At 51.6% G+C, this 23,271-nt stretch overlaps 10 protein-coding genes across 10 annotated transcripts; 6 read left to right on the top strand and 4 right to left on the bottom strand.

Moving 5' to 3' along the window:
* Positions 1-244: 244 nt before the first annotated feature.
* M436DRAFT_42195 (sulfite oxidase-like protein) lies at positions 245-1,390 on the top strand (the record flags this gene model as incomplete). Its single annotated transcript, XM_013573444.1, has 2 exons — positions 245-745; positions 800-1,390. 2 exons carry the CDS (start codon positions 245-247, stop codon positions 1,388-1,390), a joined length of 1,092 nt encoding a protein of 363 aa, XP_013428898.1.
* Positions 1,391-1,751: 361 nt separating this feature from the next.
* On the top strand, positions 1,752-3,883 carry M436DRAFT_71333 (vacuolar ATP synthase catalytic subunit A; the record flags this gene model as incomplete). Its single annotated transcript, XM_013573776.1, has 7 exons — positions 1,752-1,785; positions 1,835-1,856; positions 1,910-1,958; positions 2,010-2,094; positions 2,146-2,765; positions 2,824-3,771; positions 3,827-3,883. 7 exons carry the CDS (start codon positions 1,752-1,754, stop codon positions 3,881-3,883), a joined length of 1,815 nt encoding a protein of 604 aa, XP_013429230.1.
* Positions 3,884-4,104: 221 nt separating this feature from the next.
* M436DRAFT_80295 (CoA-transferase family III) lies at positions 4,105-5,430 on the top strand (the record flags this gene model as incomplete). The annotated part of the gene is made up of 3 exons (XM_013573863.1): positions 4,105-4,165; positions 4,221-4,896; positions 4,953-5,430. The coding sequence occupies 3 exons, from the start codon at positions 4,105-4,107 to the stop codon at positions 5,428-5,430; spliced, it is 1,215 nt and encodes a 404-aa protein (XP_013429317.1).
* An 81-nt stretch (positions 5,431-5,511) lies between these two features.
* Positions 5,512-6,279, bottom strand: M436DRAFT_80294 (uncharacterized protein; the record flags this gene model as incomplete). The annotated part of the gene is made up of 1 exon (XM_013573862.1): positions 5,512-6,279. One exon carries the CDS (start codon positions 6,277-6,279, stop codon positions 5,512-5,514), a length of 768 nt encoding a protein of 255 aa, XP_013429316.1.
* A 697-nt stretch (positions 6,280-6,976) lies between these two features.
* Positions 6,977-9,781, bottom strand: M436DRAFT_80293 (uncharacterized protein; the record flags this gene model as incomplete). Its single annotated transcript, XM_013573861.1, has 2 exons — positions 6,977-7,078; positions 7,136-9,781. 2 exons carry the CDS (start codon positions 9,779-9,781, stop codon positions 6,977-6,979), a joined length of 2,748 nt encoding a protein of 915 aa, XP_013429315.1.
* Positions 9,782-10,117: 336 nt separating this feature from the next.
* M436DRAFT_80292 (uncharacterized protein) lies at positions 10,118-11,034 on the bottom strand (the record flags this gene model as incomplete). Its single annotated transcript, XM_013573860.1, has 3 exons — positions 10,118-10,136; positions 10,188-10,338; positions 10,389-11,034. The coding sequence occupies 3 exons, from the start codon at positions 11,032-11,034 to the stop codon at positions 10,118-10,120; spliced, it is 816 nt and encodes a 271-aa protein (XP_013429314.1).
* A 783-nt stretch (positions 11,035-11,817) lies between these two features.
* M436DRAFT_43139 (DNA topoisomerase IV, alpha subunit) lies at positions 11,818-13,253 on the bottom strand (the record flags this gene model as incomplete). The annotated part of the gene is made up of 6 exons (XM_013573641.1): positions 11,818-12,291; positions 12,339-12,407; positions 12,460-12,627; positions 12,677-12,785; positions 12,830-12,905; positions 12,956-13,253. The coding sequence occupies 6 exons, from the start codon at positions 13,251-13,253 to the stop codon at positions 11,818-11,820; spliced, it is 1,194 nt and encodes a 397-aa protein (XP_013429095.1).
* A 281-nt stretch (positions 13,254-13,534) lies between these two features.
* M436DRAFT_71328 (uncharacterized protein) lies at positions 13,535-15,484 on the top strand (the record flags this gene model as incomplete). The annotated part of the gene is made up of 6 exons (XM_013573775.1): positions 13,535-13,898; positions 13,957-14,000; positions 14,040-14,165; positions 14,196-14,940; positions 14,989-15,328; positions 15,379-15,484. The coding sequence occupies 6 exons, from the start codon at positions 13,535-13,537 to the stop codon at positions 15,482-15,484; spliced, it is 1,725 nt and encodes a 574-aa protein (XP_013429229.1).
* Positions 15,485-16,338: 854 nt separating this feature from the next.
* Positions 16,339-17,989, top strand: M436DRAFT_42552 (uncharacterized protein; the record flags this gene model as incomplete). Its single annotated transcript, XM_013573525.1, has 2 exons — positions 16,339-16,493; positions 16,543-17,989. The coding sequence occupies 2 exons, from the start codon at positions 16,339-16,341 to the stop codon at positions 17,987-17,989; spliced, it is 1,602 nt and encodes a 533-aa protein (XP_013428979.1).
* A 456-nt stretch (positions 17,990-18,445) lies between these two features.
* M436DRAFT_80288 (phosphoribosylformylglycinamidine synthase) lies at positions 18,446-22,558 on the top strand (the record flags this gene model as incomplete). The annotated part of the gene is made up of 1 exon (XM_013573859.1): positions 18,446-22,558. One exon carries the CDS (start codon positions 18,446-18,448, stop codon positions 22,556-22,558), a length of 4,113 nt encoding a protein of 1,370 aa, XP_013429313.1.
* Between the last annotated feature and the right edge of the window lie 713 nt (positions 22,559-23,271).

Raw genomic sequence — 23,271 nt, 5'->3', positions numbered from 1 at the left:
CTAGCAAATATGTCGGTACAACATTGATGACTTGATAAAGTTCTGAACTTGAAGGAGACATTCGAGGTCCTGCCTTGTGCCAAGCCATTTCGTCATCAGTGGATGCATGAGAGCTCGATTCCTGAGAGCGACCACCTTCTCTTATAACATTTTGTAGAATCGAAGAAGTAGGTATCGTCGTTCTCATTCTCTTATCTTTGGTTTCATTTGGCAAGACTCCCGTTCCTCAACTATACTCACAACCATGCCTGACCTCGGATTTGATCCACTCAACCGCGAGCCGCCAGCCACTCAACTGGTCTCATCGTTCCTCACAACAAAAGATGCCTACGACCGCAACCACGGGGGTATACCAGAGATTGATGCTTCGAAACACCACGTCCGTGTAGATGGAGCAGTGCAGAATATACTCGATCTTTCCATATCTGATCTGGAAGCATTACCTCAACATACTGTTGTCTCTGCCCTTCAATGTGCTGGTATCAGAAGACATACCATGCGCACAGCTATCAAAGAAGTCCAAGGTATCGACTGGTTTGATGGAGCTGTCATGAACTGCAAATGGCGAGGACCGAGGTTGAAGGACATCTTGGAAAAGGCACAGGTCATTCTTACCAAGGAAGAGAATGGCCATGTGGCTTTTGCAAGCCATGTACAACCCTGCCAGGAGGATGAGTGGTACGGAGCTTCGATAGATCTTGAGAGAGCGTTGGAAGAAGACAAAGACGTGATATTGGCACTCGAGGTGAGCTTTGCAAGATGCTCAACTAAGACAGGTAGAGATGACTGATTTCCTCAGATGAACGGAAAGCCACTCACCAAAGAACATGGATATCCTGTTCGAGTTGTGGTGCCCGGAATTGCTGGTGCTCGAAGTGTGAAGTGGCTGGATCGCATCACAGTACAAACAGTCGAGAGCTCAAATTACTATCAGCAACACGACTACAAGATCCTTCCGCCGGAAGCGGTGGATAGCGAAACAGCAGAGAAGTTTTGGGACACGACCCCAGCACTCCAAACCATGCCGATCAACAGTGCGATTGCTATACCAGAGACTGGATCGAAAGTGGAGAGGTCAGCAGAAGGTGAGGTAACAGTCAAGGGATTTGCTCTGCCTAGTGGAGACGGTGGAGCTGTAGTCAAGGTCGAAGTGTCAGGAGATGAAGGAAAGACATGGGCCGAAGCAGAATTGGAGCATAATGCAGACGAGAGCAGGTGGTCGTGGAGATTGTGGAAGGCAAGCGTCAAGATGGAGGCAGGGAAAGGGTTGAGTATATACAGCAGAGCTACGGATGCGAGCGGACAAACACAGCCGAAGAGATCGGAGTGGAATTTGAGAGGAGTAGCGTATAATGGATATGGAGAGACGACGGACATCGAGATTGTGTAGAAGAGTAGTGGAAAAACGAGAATAAATAATGATTAAAATGACAATAAATAATGATAAAAATAATCAAGCTCGTTTCAAGTCTGGAGAAACCAAGACGGGCTGGATGGTCTGTGCGTGGCACTCGACGTCAGTTTCGACGGGCGGCGGACGACACGAGCAGTTCCACCACTCCAGTCCAGACAGTTGCATGCTAGGATTGCGACCCAGACTTGTTACGCGCCCATCCCTTCTCGATCTAGTCACCAAGAAAGACTCTGATCGCGCCGCCGTCTTATCGCCAGTAGAACAGGACTCGCTGTCCATCGATCTGCCCCAGAGCCCCGTAGCAGCCAGCTCAACCAACACTTCCACAACTCCCGCCATGGCTCCTTCAAGAGATGTCGAGTCCCAGCAGGGTGAGTCCAGCTTGTCACTCCCAACTCAAGCCAAGCTGACCATGACCAGGCTCCATCTTCTCCGTATCGGGGTATGTCGCGCCGCCCGTCCACGACCGCCTACAAGCCACTAATGCCCGTCCAGTCCCGTCATTATCGCCGAGAACATGATCGGTGTCGCCATGTACGAACTCGTACGTACCAATCCGCCTCCAACACACAATGCGCCATACTAAGAAATCCAGGTCAAAGTCGGCAAGGACGGTCTCGTCGGTGAGGTTATCAGAATCGACAACGACAAGGCCACCATTCAGGTCTACGAAGAGACGGGTACGCATATGTGCACATACAAGACACACTCGGTTTGCTGACCCAACGCAGCTGGTGTCACTGTGGGTGACCCCGTCTACAGAACCGGCAAGCCTCTGTCCGTCGAGCTCGGCCCTGGTTTGATGGAGACCATCTACGACGGTATTCAGCGCCCTCTCAAGGCTATCTCAGACGTCTCCGACAGCATCTACATCCCCCGCGGTATCGACGTGCCTGCCTTGGACCGTAAGAGAAAGTGGGACTTCAAGCCCGCCGAGTACAAGGTCGGCGACCACATCACTGGTGGTGACGTTTTCGGTTCCGTCTGGGAGAACTCGCTGCTCAACGACCACAAGATCCTTCTTCCTCCCAGAGCTCGCGGTACCATCACCCGTATCGCAGAGGCTGGCGAGTACACCGTCGACGAGAAGATTCTTGAGATTGAATTCGAGGGCAAGAAGTCCGAGTACAGCATGATGCAGGAGTGGCCCGTCCGTGTCCCTCGCCCAGTAAACGACAAGCTCGGCTCCGACTCGCCTTTCATTGTCGGTCAGCGTGTCCTCGACGCCCTCTTCCCCAGTGTCCAGGGTGGTACCGTCTGTATTCCTGGTGCTTTCGGTTGCGGCAAGACTGTCATTTCTCAGTCCGTCTCCAAGTTCTCCAACTCTGACATTATCGTCTACGTTGGATGCGTACGTCCACTTCAAAAACAAACACCACTATCAAGAGACGTTGCTAATTATGCTACAGGGTGAACGTGGTAACGAGATGGCTGAAGTCTTGATGGACTTCCCCGAGCTCACCATCGATGTCAACGGCAAGAAGGAGCCTATCATGAAGCGTACCACTCTTATCGCCAACACCTCCAACATGCCCGTCGCTGCCCGTGAGGCTTCCATCTACACTGGTATCACCGTCGCTGAGTACTTCCGTGACCAGGGTAAGGACGTTGCCATGATGGCTGACTCTTCTTCTCGTTGGGCCGAGGCTCTTCGTGAGATTTCCGGTCGTCTCGGAGAGATGCCTGCTGACCAAGGTTTCCCTGCTTACCTCGGTGCCAAGCTTGCCTCTTTCTACGAGCGTGCTGGTCGTGTTACCGCTCTTGGTAGCCCTGACCGCAAGGGCAGTGTTTCCATTGTCGGTGCCGTCTCTCCTCCCGGTGGTGATTTCTCAGACCCTGTCACCAGTTCCACTCTCGGTATTGTGCAAGTCTTCTGGGGTCTGGACAAGAAGCTTGCCCAGCGTAAGCATTTCCCTTCGATCAACACCTCGCTCTCTTACTCCAAGTACACCACCTCGCTCGAGAAGTACTACCAAGAAAACAACCCCGAGTTCCCTCGCCTGCGCGACCGCATCAAGGAGCTTTTGACCACTTCCGAGGATCTCGAGCAAGTCGTGCAACTGGTCGGAAAGTCCGCTCTCGGTGACGGTGACAAGATTACTCTTGATGTCGCAACCCTGCTCAAAGAGGACTTTTTGCAACAAAACGGTTACAGTGACTACGATCAGTTCTGTCCCCTCTGGAAGACTTTCTGGATGATGAAGAACATGATGAGCTTCCACGACGAGGCTCAGAAGGCCATCTCCCAAGGCCATGCCTGGAGCAAGGTCAGAGAGTCGACTGGTGAGATCCAGAGCGAACTGAGAAGCATGAAGTTCGAGCTCCCTGACGACGGTGAGGAGAAGGTTGTCAAGAAGGTGAGTTGTGAATTTAATTGTTCAAAAATGATCGCCATGCTAATGTTTGCCGCAGTACGAGGAGCTCTTGCAGAAGATGAACGAGAAGTTCGCTTCCGTCATGGACGAGTAGAGGTGACAATAGACATTTGTTTTAAGATTGTTCTTGGGCGTTTCCATGGTCCTTCGAGGCTGTATATAATCTCGTTTTCTGAAGCGTATTCGACATGTGTTTCCCCGCATCTTGGTGACTTGCCCATCTCTCCGCATCCGAGGTTCGAACATGAGCTGACTTATCCACCTCTTTATTACAACTTGTTTGATATACCATTTTCATCGCTAACATCAGTCACAATGCCTCAATCACCGCCGCTGACCGGTCTTCGGGTGCTTGAATTCGCAGGTCTAGCTCCAGGTGAGCGTTACAATTCCGTCCAAACGGTTAGACATGCTAACAAGATGATGCAAAGGACCATTTGCAGGCCTCCTTCTAGCCGACTGGGGCGCCTCTGTCCTGCGCATCGATCGCGCAGTCGCAGGAGCACACACCAACAATCCGCCACCTCCAACCTCAGATCTTCTCACACGCCACAAGTCATCCATTGCAGTAGACATCAAGTCCAAAGCCGGCATCTCTCTGATCCTATCCTTGATTCCAAATGTCGACATCCTCATCGATCCTTTTCGGCCCGGCGTACTGGAGAAAGCAGGTCTCTCGCCCGAAAAAGTGCTCCTCAAACTCAATCCTAGACTCATCGTCGCTCGCATGACTGGTTTCCGCAGAGATGGCAAGTACGCCTCCATGGCCGGCCACGATATAAACTATCTCGCAGTCTCTGGCGTGCTTTCCCAACTCGGCAGAAAACACGACACTCCATATCCTCCTGCAAATGTACTCGGTGATTTTGGAGGTGGGGGTCTAGTCTGCTTTTTGGGTATCGTGATGGCGGTGCTGCAGAGGCAGAGTTCGGGTATGGGTCAGGTTGTTGAGGCTAACATGGTAGATGGAGCTGCGTATTTGGGTGTCATGCCTAGGTTTGCGCGAAAAACGCCCGTGTGGGATAGACCTAGGGGTGAGAATTTGCTGGATGGTGGATGTCCTTATTACGATACTTATGAGTGTAGGGATGGGGGGTTTATGGCTGTGTAAGTGCTGCGCTTTTCTTGCTGTTGCTTGTTGGGGGATCACTGATGAGATACAGGGGAGCGCTGGAACCGCAGTTCTTTGCTCAGTTGCTCAAGGGGTTGGGCATCAGAGCTTCGGATCTCCCTGGCAAGAGGGAAGATCGCAGCACTTGGCCTGCTCTACGGGACCTCTTCACTGCAACTTTCAAGTCCAAGTCTAGGGCTGAGTGGGAGAAGATCTTTGATGACACAGATGCTTGTTGCACGCCTGTTCTTACTCAAGATGAGCTGGAGGACAATGGGTACGACCAGAGACCTATTGTAACCCTCAAAGACTCTCCTGGCAAGGCTATTTCAGAGGGAGATGCAGATACCAGACCTGTCTGTGAAGGACAAGGCATTGGTGTCGAGGGAAATGGTTGGCAGAGTAAAGGTTTAGCGCCGGGTGTTGGTGGAGAGGAAGTTCTGGCTAGATGGATGGGTTGGAGGAGAGGAAGGCAGTATGATGTCGTTGGTGGAGGCGTCGTGAAACTTGATACAGGGTCTAAGCTGTAGGTAAAAGCTACTGATGTGCCGATCGGCTGTCTATCAAATAGGTACATACATTGTCCAGCCAGAAACTACATCTACCGTCCTCTACCAAGTCCACCTATCCGCCTCACTCTTTGGCTGGCCCCTGTCCATGGGAATCGGAGTCATACCAGGATCCAAAACATTCAACCTCTTGACCAATCTCTCCCACTCCTCAAACACAGCAACCCACTCGCCATCAATCTTTCTGTACATCCAGTGATGATCATCTTCCTTTACACACTCGTACTCCAAGCATTGCGTTGCAAGTTCATCCAAAATACCCATGTCCAAGAACCAGTTATCGTTGTAGATGTCCGTGATCTTGCTGTTTACGATGGTGATGACCAGATTGTCTTTGAGTTGCATAGCGCGGCGTCTGATGCTCATGATATTGGCCTGAGCCTGCGAGCGCAAAACGGGCAACTGATATTCGTCCGCCAGACAAAAAACTTCGGCGCAATGACGCACTAGGTTCCAAGTCTGTGGAAACAAGTCCTCATTGGACAGTTTTGAGTATACAATGCTCTGGTCGAATTTGAGCCCATTGTCATAGATATGGCTCAGCAACGTCATTACTGCGTTTTTGCTGTACTTTTCGATGGTGAATTCTGTGTGTTTTTGTTCATTGAAGGCTTGGAAGAATATGGGGCAGGCGTTTAGGATTTGCTTGTCGTAGAGCATGGAGATGTCGTCGAAGTGTAGCGTTACATCGGCGAAGATGGAGTCGTTGAAGCGTAGTACGCTGGGGTCTTCTTCAGACTCTTCACCGGTGGAGACTTTGGCGATGTTGAAGTTCTTTGCGTGTTGGAACCCAAGGGTGGCAGATGTCATGATTGCTGATTGCGATGTTGGTTACTGGTTCTTGATGAAATAATGCTCGATGTATTTGCAGGTCGATGCGTTTGAAAATAAGAAGACAACTAAGAAATGAACCTCGAGAGAACATATAACCTGTTGAGTGAGTCACTCCAATTCAAGACTCATACCAAGCTGTTCGCAGTCGTAGATCTGCTCGAGGAGACTTCACCGCAAACTTGCTCAAATGAGTCAAGATCGCGTGGCAGACTGTCTACCTAGTTGCAGCTGTATTGCAATGACAACGGATGACGACTTCATTCTCCGTGAATACAGTACCTACAACTGTGAGAGATCTTGACCATTAGTATGTAGGTACTGCTGCTGATAGATGTCAGCCACGCTCTCAACAGGCGTGCCGTGTGGTATGCTCCAGGCTGTCTTGCTAGAGCATTCCAGACATTATTCGACGTCAAGTTGCCGCAGTATTCGATCTTCAGATTCATCTTGCAAGGTTCCTGCAGCCGAAGAGAGATTTTGCAATTGTGCTGATGGTAATGGCAAGCACGATGGCAACGACGTCCACGGGATCGGAATTTCGGAAGCTGCACTACGAGCATATTTTGTGTACTGTGCATAATTATGCATATACACTTTGCGCAAGGAATCTGGATCAAAGCAGTCTATGATCTGGAAATGCTGTCAATTCTGGTTTATCTAATCAAGTAATTGCTCACAGCCCGTTGTCCTTCTTGAACTTATCCCAAGCCTCGTTCAACGTGCTAAATACCGATCCACTGATCATCTTCTGCTCAGTAGTGGCCGACTGCGAAAGCTATACATCAGGTTAGCATTCATATAACCACGAAAAATAATGCTTTTCATCACATACCTTGTCAGGATGAACCTTGGCGATCGCCTTCATGTACACTATCTTGACCTTGTTGGGCATGATCAGATCACTCATATTGACCTTCTTCCATCCTGCTTCAGGCCAGAGAACACTATCCAAGCTACCCAGGAGAGCGCGCAAGTTATCAGCTTTGCCGCCTTTCCATGCAGTGACCTTGGCTTCGACTTGATCCGAAAGTGCGAATTTCTCATCGTCGGCTCTGTCGGCTGCAGCGTTCGCTTCACGCAACTTTCGTACTGCCTCCTGCGACTGAACTTGTGAGACCGCAGGACGTTTGGGTTGCTGGAGATGACCCGCCGGTACTCTTGTGACAGCTGGTGTAGCCTTTGGCTTTGCAGGTGCGGGTTTCGATGCACCTCCATTCGCGGCCTTCTCGCAACGATCACGGGCTCGTAGACTTACGGCGCCGCCTACGCCAACTGCAATGGCATCTTTCCAGACGATAGCTGCATCTGACCATTTCTCCATGTTTTCCAGCGCCTCGGCTTTGCGCATGAGTGCTTTGCCGTAGAACTCTTTCATGTCTTTTTCGCCCTCACTACCACCGAGGTCAATTTTCTCGTTTTCGCCTTTGCCAATACCAACGAGTTCTATAACGCGGTCTGCGTCGACGACTGCAGCTTTAGGGTCGCCAGTCTTGATGGCTGTCAGAGCTCTGTTTGATAGCACAATGATGATCAGAGGATGAGTAGGCGGTAGTGGCGTGAGTGCGGCAGAGTATGAGGTATGCGCGGCATCAAAGTCTCCTCTTTTGAACGCCTCGGTACCTGCCCGGCGATGGCTGCTGGATGTCGACAGTGCAGAGGGTGAGATGGCCGGGATGTTTCGCGGAGGTGCTTTGGGTCGCGGAGCTTGTGGTACTGGTGTAAAAGCTTTGGTTGCAGAAGGACGAGGTGCGGGAGTGGTCCTAGCAGATGCAGGCTGTGGAGGTGGTTGAGCAGGTGCTGGACTGAATAGGTCGACCTCAGACTCTGGCTGTGGTTCTGGTTTGGCGGGTCTTCTTCGCCTTGCCGAGCTGACATATGCCTGTGACGACTCTTCCTCGACATCAAAGCGACTAACTTTGTTTGGACGTTGAGCCTGCGGAGGTGGTGCTTGCTGTGCAAACCGTGATTGCGGCTGACTACGCACAGGCAGGTCCTGGGCAGGTGATCGAATTCTAGGATCAGGTCTTGAAGCAGACTCAGGTACTTCAGGGGTACGCGACTTTGTTGGTCGCTGTCTTTCGTCTCTGGCTTCTAGAAGCATAGCCTCATTGGTCAACTCTTCCGCAGTCTGTGCAGGTGCAGCTGTACGAGGTGTCGAAGAGCGTCCGGGTCGAGCAGAGACGCCATCAGCGCTTGCATCTCTCATCCACTTGGGTGTACTCGAATCGCCCTCGGGTTGTTGGAATTCGGCAACGGCCTTCTTCAGATTCTTCTGTCCTGTCTTCCAAAGAGAGCCCGCAGACTTGAGGAATGATGTACCAAACTCTTGTGCATATGCAGCTACATCCTTCTCCGAGGCGGGTGTTCCGTTGTCTTGCCTGCGTTGATTGGAGCTCGGGCGCGACTCCTGTCGCATCCAAGCAGGCACCGAAGCATCCTCATGGCCTCTTCCGCGTCGCGGCTCTTCACGAGTCTGGGGTGCTGGACTAGCACGGGCACCACCGCGATTTTGTGTTCTCTCCTTTGACTCTTGATGTGCCTGGTTGAGTAACCATCCTACAGCCGATTGTACATCTCCTCCCGTCTCTTGCAAGGCAGCTCTCGACCTAACAGCAGGGAAGCCCATATCAACCAGTTCAGCTATCGGACGGTCGAGGGGATCGGAAGACGGCGGTCCGCGGCGTTCGTTGACAGCAAAGGCTTCATCAACAGGCTCACGTCTAGGAGGTTCGCGACGGGGAGGTTTGGCAGTTACGGGCTTTCCGAGATCTCCAAGGATATCGTCATCGTCGTCGTTTGCAATCGATTGAGCGGGTTGATAAGGGCTGGCCTTTCCCTGAGGAGCAGCTCCAAGACCAAACGGATCGTCGTCGTCATCTGCGAGCAGAGAGGTAGACTTGGACTGGTTCGCAACAGCAGGAGTGTTGCGGCCACTGGTAGCAGTGGAAGCAGCGGGCACGGGGAAGTGAGAAGACTTGTCTACCGGCGCAGCTGAGTTGAAGGCAGCCAACAGGTCGTCCTCGTCGTGCTGGGCAGAGGATGCAATATGTTGTGCTGCTGGCTGAGGGGTACCCTTTCCACTACCCAGAGTGTCCCAAAAGGCTGCCTCGTTTCCATACTGCTGGGCATGTCTCTGACGCTGTTCCTGTTCCTGCTTGATCTTCTCTTGCTGCAACTGCTTCTGGCGTTCTAAGAGAGTGAGGCTGCCCTGGGTCTTGTTTGCGTTTGTGGATACAAGGTTGGCGAAGATGTCATTGGCGGGTGAGGCAGTTTTTGACGGAGCCTTGGGAGCGGACTGATTATTGGTGAATGGGGAGGGAGCACGCAGGTTGTTGGCAAAGGCGGAAGGAGCTGGACTGGCACGCGAGCTGGAAGTAGCACTAGGTATAGACATGGGCATGCCAAATGCTGGCCGCGGGGCGTTCTGCTTGGCTGCAGGCGCCGCAGTACTCCAATCCGTGTTCAAGAGGTCATCCATACTGAGCGCGTCGTTGTCGGAAGTCTGCAGACATGGGAATTTGTTGTTGAATCGAAACTGGCTTGCTATTTCAGGTTGCTACGAAACACATGGGCCCACCGTTAAACCCGCGTCATTGGCCCAATCCAGAACAAAGGAGAGGTCCGTGTCAACAGTCTGGGGTTGTTGTTCGGCAAACTTTCCTGATCGGCCTATACCATTCTCTACATGAATCCGCAAATCTGTTGCTGCTCTCCTCTGGTTCCTTGCTATGAAATAACTTCCAATAAACTGTCCTCCAACTCAGTAGTCCAGCTACTTATCTCACGTAACACGGGAAACCTCCATGAAGCAAATTCAACCTCGCCCGATGACACTAATATGATCAGTTATTGCTCTCGTTGTCGAAGATTACCATAATACTTACTTGTAACCTTTGGCCGTACCCCAGATCGACGTGTCTTTGCTGCAATTGAGATCCTTCTTCTCATTGAACGTGTGGTCGTTGTAGTAACAGTTCCAAAAGTGGTTCGCTGGATAAATCGACTGCACCATCAAAAACATGCAATCTGGTTTTTCTAGTCGTTGTCAGTATACCCCGTTGCTTAGGAGAGTTCGGCCAACATACTGATGCAGGTGCCTTTGCAGATGTCCGTGACTTGAGACTCGTTGAGCGTTGAGAGCATGAAGGTTTGTGTAGACTTCATGCCAACATCATCACAGCCAACTTTAGGTCCCCAGACTTGAGTGAAAGAAGGCTTTGGCTTCTTGACTGTTGAGATAGATGTGGTCGTTATAGTCTGCGTGATTGAAGTCGTGACTTCAGGGACCACGGTGAACCATACTTCGCCAGTCAGTGTCGTGGTCGATGGCTCCGCAGGAAGGAGACTGGCTTCGCTGGACGGCAATGCTCCGATACAAGAGCATGCCTCTGACAGCTCTGACTTGTCCAATCCAGACAGTATGTCTTCGGCTGTGTCACATGGTTCTGTTCCTCTACGTCGTTTACTCGCCTTAGCGGAAGATGTCGTGAACGTCGTCGAGGTAGTCTTGGAGACAATCAAGTCAGTCGAGGTGATGGTGATCGTGCTGGTAGGAACATCTGTGAGGGTAGTTGTTCTCGAAATAACGTCCAGAACGGTTACTACTCCTTCTGTTGCAACGCCGAGTGCTGATGTGCAGTATGCAGAAGCCGCAGAGTTCGAGGCGAGGCAGGAGTAAGCTGAGATCTGACAGCTTGCTGCATTGGCCGACGCAGACAAGACCGCCGCCATGATTATAAAAGCTTGTTGCATGATGAGCGAGTTAAGGAGGTGATAGAATCTAGGAAATGGAGGATCTCAGGTGATGCTCGAGTGTTGATATAAGAAGGCAAGGACCGCCTCTCAAAACATCAGGAAACGGAACCATGAACTTCCTGCGTGTTACTCACCATGCCCAACCTCGCGCGCGGAACGACGAAGGACAACACGTCCAGGCAACACGGAACCCCAATGTGACGAGCTGTTGTGTTACTCCGGAACCGCATGTTGTTAGCGTCTCGCTCTGCAGTGCTGCACCTCTAGACCACTCATCTGCGAATGTCAAGACGCATTTACGCCTCCACCATCGCTCAGACTCGGTATTGGTGCCGCGTTCGGATGCAATGCAACAAAGAAACCTACCATTCCGGATGTCTTCTCGTTTTAGAGCCGCGTCACATCGAAGGATTGGATCCAAGGAGTTTCGTGCAAAGTGTGGCTTCTGCAATCATGGAGTCTCGCCCGTCCAATGGACCTGGATCTGCCGGGATTGGCCTTGCATGAGCGTCAGGAACGCCCAACTAGAGGAGCAGTGTGAAACAAGATCACATGTGCTTATATTGATTTATAAAGTTCCGGGTCGGCCCCGCACTTATGCCGCAGAATGAGGAAAGATTGCCAGTTGCAGTCCTCGGTCAGGTATAGAAAGAGCATAGTCAGCATTCTCCGGAACATTCTTTGCCGCGCTATGTTTCCTCCTCTAGTAGTACGACAACTCAGCGGAGCGATTTAGCCACACCGGGTATAACCTATCAATCAGACAGGACTAACATCGTATGCAGCATTCTTGATCATGTTCATCAGGCCAGACGAACCAGAGTCAACAATCTGCATCTCTGCCTTCAAATTCAGCATCAACATCACCTGCAACTCTCGACGCCACTGTGCCGCTTCATCGAAGCTGGCGTGCTGCTCCCACTCGAGCATCTTTCTCGCTTTGTGACGATCTCTCAACGTCAAGGTCAATAGTCCTTGGTTCCGATGGGTGTGGTCTTCGTCTGTAATAGATTGACTGTATAGGCCCATCCACTGTATATTCGGTACGACGAGTTCAGCATTCTCTTCGGACACTTTCTTCGAACCGTACTTGTACGTGTGCAAGATCGCTAGGCCGTCTGGGTCGTAGTCTACGAGACCAAAGACAGGAGGTTCCGCAAAGCCGTTCTGAGGTGAAGCCGTAGTCATGAAGCGAGTCACTGCTCTTGTCGCTATGTCTGGGTACCCCTTGCCCTAGTCTTGTCAGACTAATCCTCGATAACACTGAGCGGTGAACTTACGGTAACGATAACAGCATGCCACATCATCTCTTGCCAGTCTCCAGACGAGATGATCGATTGGTATGCAGCCTCGAGAGCGTCAATGTTCTGTCGGTCATATGCAGTCGTCGAACCTTCTTACTTCTTTCTCGATGACAAGCATCCATCTGACTCGGCTCAGATCTATGGACAAGACTTCTTCCATGCTTGGTACAAGAATGCCACTCTGCGCATTGGCAAGATCGATTTTCGAACCGTCTCGGCGATTGATTACAACAGCGCCGGCCATAAGGCCTTTCACACCAGCAGTCTGCAGTTTTCAGAAGCTTGTTACCATTCGTGGAGATCGGTGTACAAACCACATTGAGATATGATCTAGGTACCGAGAGGGCAGCAGCAATTTGATCAACATAGCGGTCTACAGTAGATTGTCTGCCAAATAAAGCAGGATCGCGATAGTATAGGTCGCTACAATGAGGTGTCAGATTAGAACGTCTTGTAGTCAGTCTCACCTCACATGCCGCTTAGTCAAGGTGACACCGTCCAAGAGCGACTCATGTACGAGTTCGAGGATTCGGACAACCACGGCTAAACATGAATGTCAGCTTGTCACTCGGAAGGGTTTCATCGTTACCGACAGAATCTCCACGCGTCGTTGGCAGCCTTTCCAGGAAAGCTGAATACTGCTTTCGATATTCGGGCAGATGTGTCTCGCGGTATACTCGAGGAAGGAGAGGTGAGTGAGATAGCGACATCAGCTCTTTCGTTGAGGAGAGCATCCGCTATGGTCTCGAAAACTGCTTCAATTTGCGTAATAACGCCATGATGCTTGTCCGGGCGGCTGAGTTGAGGGCCGACCGGTTCAAAGACTTCTTGGCTGTCAGAAGAGTCTGGACCGTCGTAGAAGAGCATATCGAGATCAGATTCGTCTTTCATTTCACCCATATTTTCTAAGTGGTTCGTTGATGATGAAGGTTGAGTGAGAGACGCGAAGCAAGAGTTGGCGGGCAAAGCGGAGGAGCGAGGCTTGGCTTGGCAAATTGATCGCGGCAGCGCGGGTCGCGAGGCAGTCGCGTCGTCTCGCTCTTTCTCGATCCAACAATCGCACCCATTTGACGTTGACGTGTGGCTATTTCCAATAACGCATACCTGGCTCTGGTTCTCTACACATCGCTCTACATTACATCACATCGTCAAATCGCTGTTCGTCCCAAGCCATGGCTGAACCAATGGAAGTCTCATCACCTGAGCACTCCCGTAAACGCTCCCTACCAGACGATGACCAGACATCGGTTTCCAAATCAGAGAGCCAGGTCCCTACTCCTCCTCTCACTGCCAGTCCCAACAACAAAGACTCTATCCGCCAGCCCAGTCCAGCACCCAGCACTTCGACATTGAGCAGTGCTCCATCAGGAGAGAACAACCAACCGGCTGACCCCAACGCTCCACCGAAGAAACGGAGAAAGTACACACCAGCCGAGAAAGAAGAAAGACGCCTGGAGAAGGAGCAGAAAGACAAGGAGAGAGCCGAGTTGAAGATCAAGAGAGACGAGGAGAAACAGAAGAAGGACGAGGAAAAGCGTCGCAAGAATGAAGAGAAGGAAGCAAAGCAACGGGAAAAGGACCTGAAGAAGACCAGAGAAGAGGAGGAAAAGCAGAAGAAAGCACGAGTACGTTCTGCATGTACTCTTTCGTTGTCGTTTGCATACTAACGTCATCCAGGCACAACCCAAGATCGCTTCTTTCTTCAAGATGCCCTCCTCGCAAAAGTCGCCAGCCACGCCAACACAGATACAACCTTCTCCGGCTAGACAAGATAGCACCAGCTCCCAGCCTTTCGATGGCGATGTTTCTATGACCTCGCCAACTCCAAAAAAGTCACCTCAACAGACCCAGAGCGACTACCGCAAGACGTTCTTGCCATTTCAACTCAAGGCACATACCAAGTGTGCACCTCACATTCTCTCAATTCGTTCCGACGAGCTAGAGACTTCACAACACGAGATGGACAAAGTCCTACAACGCCTTCCAACGACGACAACGCCCATATCCTCCTTGAGTACTCTCTTCGCCAAGGAAAGATCGCGTTCACGCGGCCTCTGGCAGCCCACGGCCCGGGAGGTCATTGAGTCGTTGCAAGGCTCATCACAGGCCCCGATCGACCTGACCGACGAATCGGGAGAGCACTACCGCCCGACCGACCTCCTGGGCGCTCTCGTCGTCCGTCATCTCCACTTTGGTGAGGACGTCAGACCAGCATACTTTGGTACCTACTCTCGAAAGGTCTCTTCGTCAGACGCCGTCAAACTTCGCAAGAACCCATTCAGCAAGCTCCGCAAGGATACTGATTACGACTACGACTCCGAGGCTGAATGGGAGGAGCCAGAAGAAGGTGAGGACATTGGTTCGGAGGGCGAAGATGACGAGGAGAGTGTGGGCGACGCGGAAGAGATGGACGACTTTATGGACGATGACGCCACAGACAACAAACGACACATGATCACGGGTGATCTCAAGCCGGTCAGCACAGGTCTGTGTTGGGAAGATGCTAAGGGCCTATCGAGTCTCTCACACGAAGAATCCTCTGTCGATCTCGACAGCATGAAGATTGACTTCTTCATCCGTAAGTCCAACGTCCCCCTTCCAGTGAGCTATCTCTAACACTCTGCAGCTCTCACCCAACCTTCCATCAACCCCTTCTCTACAAGCTATTGGCAGACCGCGACGGTGCCAGTCGTTGCTGCTGCTAAGACAAGCGGTGGTCAGATGCAGCTGGATGGCAAGATGAAACCACCAAAGGCACCTCTCATGCCGCGATCAAATACTAATGACACCATGACCATCATTGGCGCCTCTAGCGGCATGAAAGGACCTATCATGAGTGTGGCCTCTACAAAGGCTGCAAAGCTAGCTCCCAAGCCTCTGCAAGGATCAGAGTTGGCCGAGTTCAAGGATGCTGTTGATGGCAGCAACCTCACCAAGGTCGATCTGTTGAAAGCTCTGAAGAAGAGGTATGTGCTCATATGATGACAGCCCTGAGGAAGTGCTAACGACTTGCCAGATTCCCCAAACACACCAACGACACCATCAAGGCAACTCTATCAAGTTGCTTCGCTCGCATCGGCCAGTACGAAGCCGACAAGGTCTGGAAGGCCGTTGCTGCCTAGACTAACACACGCTCTTGACGACTCTTCTTTGCTTGCTTTTCTTTGCTTTTCTCTTCTTTGGCGACACATTGCAATGCCGCATTTGCTATTATACCGGAGCGTTATCATTGGAACAATATTTGTATCGAGGCGGGAAGATCTTGTGGGTCAGCCGGCGAGCTGATCTGTACTGGGACAAAAGGAGTCCACCTAGCTTTTTGACAGCATGCTTATCAAAAGCATGTCCATAGACAACGGCATAATCAAATTGCTCATATCTGTTTATCACGGTCATGTTCACATGTCTCTTGAGTAATGACGTGATCTGCGAATCAGCATTGACGGCGGCTCACGAAGTGGCTGGGACGTCAGGGTGGTACATCTGACAATGCTTCTAAGGGTCGTCGATGGTATAGGGTCACCACGAGGTAATGTAGCCGTTCCGGCATGACACTAGCAGAGGATTCACATGCACGACTATGTTGTATGCAAGTCTAGTGATCCTCGTACCTCTCCTCGTCGCGATATCACCAAAAGTATGTTTAAGAACATGATGTTTGGTCAAGGCAAGTGGAAAAGTTGGGTTCGTGGAGGAAATTGAGAGGACTATGCAAATATAACGAAATTGAAACAGTCTGATACGGGCGGTCTCAAGATTGTAGGAAGACCTACTGGATCTACTATTGAACTATCTCAGACAGGAACAGAGACGGTATCTATGTTCTCGATGGTCCGAGAAGTGGTTGCTATGATTGACAGGGTATTCCCCCAGACAAAGATGACGTCTCAGTCGTCGGACCGAGTGTTTCGTCTCTCCAAATCAACAAGTCGGGAGTCTCTTGTTGTTGACTTTCTAGACACAAGACTCGCAGCGCATGAACCGATTGAGTGCTATTACAGAGACGTTGGTGTCTCGCGATGATGGAAGTATCGCTGCCCGTTTCTCGTCCTTCACACTTGGAGCTGCGGTAGCCTGCACAGTCTGGTATGCCGCAGTCTCCTTAGTTTGCGCCGTAGGCTATACCCAGCTGTAAGTATGTCCAATCTTGACAACTGTACACCAGGCTGAATGTACACAGGAGGCGTCACTATTCCTGTCCTCCGCCGAAAGCGACAGTCTCTGGACCCGATTCACCGCATGTCACAATCATCCGGCCTGTAAAAGGCCTCGAGCCCAGTCTCTACCAATGTCTGGAGTCGACTTTCCTTCAGGAGTATCCAAAAGACAAGTTGACAGTCTTTCTTTGTGTGGCTGATCGCGAAGACCCGGCCTTCCCGATCCTACAGCAACTCATCAAGGACAACCCGAGTTTCGATGCCCATGTACTGGTTGAAGAGGAGGATCCGGAACTCCAAGGCGATGCTGCAGACACGAGGCTCGGACCCAACCCGAAAGTCAGAAACATGAGTCGGGCATACAGAGAGGCCAAGGGTGACATTGTGTGGATCATCGACTGCAACGTCTGGGTCAATAGGGGTGCTTGCGGGAGAATGGTCGACACGTTGATCGGCAACAGAGGCATCAAGAACAAATTCGTCCATCTTCTGCCATTGGTCGTGGACATCGCAGGCACACCACTTCCTGAAAGTGCACAAGGTCTCCTTGAAGGTCGCGATCCTGACAACAACTACCGAGTCGTCTCTACCAGTACCGCAGGACACCAATTGCGATCCTCCAACAATGCCTCCCTGGACGTCTTGAGCGAAGGTGGTGGAAGGATTGAAGAGCTGTTCATGTCCTCGGCACACGCAAAGTTCTACACGGCCATCAACACTGTTTTGATCGCACCATGCATTGTCGGCAAATCGACCATGTTCCGCAAATCCCATCTCAACAGTCTCACAAACGGACAGGGCATCGATTTCTTCTCCGAGAACATCTGCGAAGACCATCTCATTGGCGATTTGCTCTGGAAGGGAAAGATTCCGGAAGAAGAGCGTGGTGAGAAGTGGGGCAAGCATGCTCAAGTCTTTGGTGATCTGGCCATTCAACCAATGGCTGGAATGAGCGTGGCCGAGTACATTGCTCGCAGAAGCAGATGGCTTAGAGTCAGGAAGTTCACAGTCACTCTGGCGACATTCGTCGAGCCGGGTACCGAGAGTTTTCTATGCTCACTGTACGGCGCCTTCGCTTTTACAACGCTCCCAATCTTCCACGACAGACTTGGCGTACCGCAGACGTGGACAGCCTTTGCCATGTTCTGGCTTCTCAGCGTATGCACCTGGTGTTACATCGATTGGACGCTCTACTGCAAGCTACACTCTGGCGCATCAGTCCAAGTCGATGAAAACACACCAGCATTCGCACGTCCTCCAAGAGGAGGTAAACGTCGACCTTTCCATGTCTGGTTCTTCGCTTGGCTCGCTCGTGAAACTTTGGCACTACCCATCTGGACCTGGGCGGTCTACGGAGGCGTCACGGTAGTGTGGAGAGGCAAGAAGTTGTGGGTCGGTATGGACATGAAGGTCCACGAGATCAACGCTGACAGCACTTTACTTGATGCTTCAAAAGCAAGGACAGATTGATCTAGTAAAAACAATGTTTCCTACGATATCGGCCTTGAAACCCGCTTCATTAGAAAATTTTCGCGGTATTGCTCATCCTGACGGCGATTTAGATAATACCCCATGTCAACGCCGGAGAGGCTGGGGTTGTCGAGTCAGTGCGTGGCCTACTACGTCAGACTGTAGAAGGAGATGTATAGAAGACCGCAAGTGTACTGCAGATAGGGTGTCGCTACTATGCGATGGGGCTACTCGCGTGAAGTAGTCGAGTGGTGTATATCCAAGAACAACCACCAAAGTGAATGCATGTAAAGGCAGCGAAGTCAAAAAATGTTATCAGGGTTCATGATACGCTAGCCGTTTTGGGCACCCCCTCCACGTCCATCCAAAAAATCTCGCGCCGACCATTATTCGAACGCTTCTTTATCCATCTCACTTCCTTCTGGTGTGAGCCTTGGTAGCTCAGCATATCCCAACATGGCCTCACAAACACCTTACTTGGCTTTGCCAGGCTCTTCCGCCTTTTCTGGTTTCCGTACTGCTCGCCTTGCTGCCGCAATCGGCGCCACTGAGGTGCGCGGTGTGTGGATGCACTATGTCAATCCCAAGCAGGAGCTCAGCCAAGAGAATTTGAAGACTCTGGACCAGCTCTTGAAGTACGGAACTCAACTCTCCACTCAAGACAGACTTTCTCAAGTTCTTCTGGATGCTGTTCACCGTGGTGGTGACGCGAGAGACGACACTACTCGTCTTTACTACGTCTCTCCTAGAGCAGGAACAATCTCACCATGGAGCTCCAAGGCGACCAGCATCGCCCACGTCTGTGGCCTGGAGAAGCAAATCAAGCGTATTGAACGCGGTATGGTTATTGCTGCAAGCTTCAAGAACGCTCCCGAGAAGGACGATATTCCCAATCCTGACATGCTTCACGACCGTATGACTCAGACCATCGAAACTGGAGCTCCCGATCTCAATCTCATGTTTGCCGAGCACGAGCCTGCCGAAGCTCAGGAAATTGATCTCTTTGCTGAAGGAAGCACCCCCAAGGAGGCTCTTAAAAAGGCTAACCGCACACTTGGTCTGGCTCTCGATGCCTCTGAGATCGACTACCTGGTTGATGCCTACTCGAATCAACTGAAGCGTAACCCCATCGACGTTGAGCTTTTCATGTTCGCTCAGGTCAACTCGGAGCACTGCAGACACAAGCAGTTCAATGCAGACTGGACTATCGACGGCATGCGCAAGCCCAACAGCTTGTTTGGCATGATCAGAAACACTCACAAGAAGCACCCCGAGTACGTTGTCAGCGCTTACAGCGACAACGCAGCCGTTCTTCAGGGTGAAAACGCCAGTCTGTGGGCCCCTGAGCACTCTACTGGAGAGTGGAAGCAGACCAAGGAAATCGTCCACTTCTTGGCCAAGGTCGAGACTCACAACCACCCTACCGCCGTTTCTCCCTACCCAGGAGCAGCCACTGGATCTGGTGGTGAGATTCGTGACGAAGGAGCTGTTGGACAAGGCTCGAAGCCCAAGGCTGGTCTTTCTGGTTTCACCGTTTCCGACCTTCTCATTCCCGGCCACGAGCAACCATGGGAATTGGACGTTGGAAGACCTGGCCACATCGCCAGTGCTCTTGACATCATGCTTGAGGCTCCTATCGGAAGTGCTGCTTTCAACAACGAGTTCGGAAGACCCTGCACTACTGGTTATTTCCGTACCTTGACCACCGAGGTTCCCATCGATGACAACACTACTGAGATCAGAGGTTACCACAAGCCTATCATGCTTGCTGGTGGTGTTGGTACTGTCCGCCCTCAGCATGCTCTCAAGTCAGAGGACTTTGTCAGCGCCGGCGCTTCTCTCATTGTTCTCGGTGGCCCCGCTATGCTCATTGGTCTCGGAGGTGGCGCAGCTTCTAGTGTTCAGTCTGGCGAGAGCAATGTCGAACTCGACTTTGCCAGTGTTCAAAGAGGCAATGCCGAAGTCCAGAGACGTGCCCAGGAAGTCATCAACACTTGCACTTCTCTCGGATCCAACAACCCCATCCAGCTCATTCACGATGTTGGCGCTGGCGGTCTGTCCAACGCTCTGCCCGAGATTGTTCATGATGCTGGACTCGGTGCTAAGTTTGAGCTGAGAGAAATTGACAACGCCGACCGCAGTCTGAGCCCTCTACAAATTTGGTGCTGTGAAGCACAAGAGCGATACGTCATGGCCGTCTCTCCTGAAGGCTTGGAGCTGTTTAAGAAGATTTGCAAGCGTGAGAGATGTGGTTTCTCTGTTGTTGGCCAGGCCAGTGACCGCGCCTCTAAGAAGGAGAAGCGCCTGATTCTGATGGATCGCGACTCCGAGAAGTACCCCAGCCCTATTGACCTTCCTATGTCGATCCTGTTCGGCAAGCCTCCCAAGATGTCCAGAATCGTGGAGTCCAGAAAACTCAAGCTCCCTTCGTTTGACAGCACTCTTACCACCTACCTCCCTAAGGTTGCCACCAAGGACGTCTTCGGCGAGGCCGTCAAGCGCGTTCTCTCCCTGCCTTCCGTTGGCTCCAAGTCATTCCTGATCACCATCGCTGATAGATCTGTTGGCGGTCTCGTTGTTCGTGACCAGATGGTTGGTCCTTGGCAGACTCCTGTTGCTGATGTTTCGGTCACTGCTACTTCCCTTCTCCCCGGCGTCAAGACCGGTGAGGCCATGGCTATGGGTGAGCGCCCTTCGCTTGCTCTCATTTCGGCCGCTGCTTCTGCCCGTATGTCAGTCGCAGAATCGTTGATGAACTTGGCTGCTGCCAGCATCCCTGACAGACTCAAGCGAATCCGTCTCTCGGCCAACTGGATGGCTGCAAGTGGCCACCCTGGTGAGGGTGCTGCTCTCTACGAGGCTGTCGAGGCCATTGGTATGGAGCTCTGCCCTGAGCTCGGTATCTCTATCCCCGTCGGCAAGGACTCCATGTCCATGAAGATGAAGTGGCAAGACGAGAAGACTAAGCAGGCAAAGGAGGTCACTGCACCTCTTTCGTTGGTCATCTCTGCTTTCGCCCCTGTTGATCACATTGACAGAACCTGGACTCCTACCCTTTCGAGACTCGAGGATGTTGGCGAGACCGTGTTGCTCTTTGTTGACCTTGCCGCTGGCAAGAAGGCATTGGGAGGTTCTGCTCTTGCTCAAGTCTTCGGCAAGGTCGGCGACGAGGCTCCTGATGTCCGTGATGCCGAGGTACTCAAGGACTTCTACGATGCTGTCGAGTCTCTCCACGAGTCTGGCATTGTTCTTGCTTACCACGACCGTTCTGATGGTGGTCTCTTTACTACTCTCGTCGAGATGATGTTCGCTGGCCGTACTGGCCTCGAGGTCATGCTTGACGGTATTGCCGCATCTGACAAGACTGAGGATGTTGTTGAGGCTCTGTTCAACGAGGAAATCGGAGCTGTCTTCCAGGTCAGAAAGAAGGATGAGATTGAATTCAACCGTTGCTTCTCCAGCTGCGGACCTCCTCCCGGCATGATCAAAAAGATTGGTAGAGTCCCTGCAGCCACCAAGCAGGAGATCTCCTTCCACTACAAGACCGATGTTGTCTACAGAGAGAGCCGCGACGTCTTGCAAAAAACATGGCAGAACACTTCTGTGGCCATGCAGCGCCTCAGAGATAACCCTGAGTGTGCTGATGCCGAGATGGCAAACATCGCCGACAGCAAGGACCCTGGTCTTTCGTACAAGCTCACTTTCAACCCCAAGGACAACATCTTGCCCTTGACCACCACCATCTCATCAGCCATCAGCGCTAAGCCTCGCGTCGCTATTTTGCGTGAGCAGGGTGTCAACGGACAAGCCGAGATGGCATTCGCCTTCAATGTTGCTGGCTTCTCACCCATCGATGTCCACATGAGCGATATTCTTTCTGGTCGTGTGTCACTCGCATCCTTCGTCGGTCTCGCAGCCTGCGGTGGTTTCTCGTACGGTGACGTCCTTGGTGCCGGTCAAGGTTGGGCCAAGAGCATTTTGCTTCACTCTGGTGCTCGCAAGGAATTCAAGGACTTCTTTGAGAGAAAGGACACTTTCACCCTTGGTGTCTGCAACGGATGTCAGTTCCTGTCGCGTCTCACGGATATCATCCCTGGAGCCGAGACCTGGCCTACGTTCGAGACTAACGTCAGTGAGCAATACGAGGCCCGTGTCTGCATGGTCGAGGTTATGGACCAGCCCAAGCAGCCCAGTGTATTCTTGCACGGCATGGCTGGCTCGTACCTTCCCATCATCACTGCCCACGGTGAGGGTCAAGCCACTTTCGACACCAGTGCCTCATCATCTGCCAGCCCTCAGGCTTTGATGAACGAGGGTCTTGTCTCTATGCGTTACGTCGACAACTACTTGAAGCCTACCGAGAAGTACCCTTACAACCCCAACGGATCTCCTCAAGGCATCACTGGTGTCAGAACTCCTGACGGTCGTGTCCTGGCCATGATGCCTCATCCTGAGCGTACTATTCTCAAGGAGGTCGGCAGCTGGATGCCCAAGGATCAGTCTGATACCTGGGGCGAGTTTGGCCCTTGGGTCAGAATGTTCAAGAGTGCCAGAAAATGGGTCGGCTAGAGGAAAGAGGAACGGTTGTTATATGGAAAGTCACGAGAAATCTAGGGGAATATGGGAAACGGAAACGGCGTTGATATCTGAGGGTTTGAAGACGGAAGACAAGTTGAAGAATAGTTACAGAAGATGGGCTGCAAATGCTACGTATTTATCGTTTTTACATATGCATCTGTGTCTGATTACTGGTGATTTGCAGAACCTCTTGCAAACTTGATTTTATTGTGCTAGAACATGGCAATTGGACGGTTTGATGCGGAAAGGCGATGGACGAATGGGAGGCGATCCGTGGGGACGGAAGCTAACGTGATGGAGGCTAGCGTAAAATGGATTCGCGACTGGTCGCGCCCTCCTCTTTGGTTTGGCAGTTCCTCGCTGCTGCAAGCTTGCTTGCTGTACCAACACTTGACGCCTTTAACGACCATCTTCTTTCACGGCAGCTTGTTCTTTCTTGCGCTACAGTTGATCGGCGCATTTGACTTCTGTCCTTACGATCTATAATTCCTCTTCCTTGTGTATTGTCAAGACACAGAAACACTACAGACTCCAAAAGTCGCAAACCAGACTCGCTTTCCACCCCGCGTGTCTTCTCTACAGAGTACTTTGCGCGTCCGACAAAAACCACACCACAATCAACCACACGCGAGCAACAATTCCTGTAGTGCTCTATTAATGGACGGCGACTACTGAGACTCAGCTGAACGATCTCATCGCTTGCT

Source organism: Aureobasidium namibiae (genome assembly GCF_000721765.1).
Source record: "Aureobasidium namibiae CBS 147.97 unplaced genomic scaffold scaffold_5, whole genome shotgun sequence".
NCBI lineage: Eukaryota > Fungi > Ascomycota > Dothideomycetes > Dothideales > Saccotheciaceae > Aureobasidium > Aureobasidium namibiae.
Note: the sequence above shows the minus strand (reverse complement) of the source record. Positions and strands in the feature narration are given on the sequence as shown.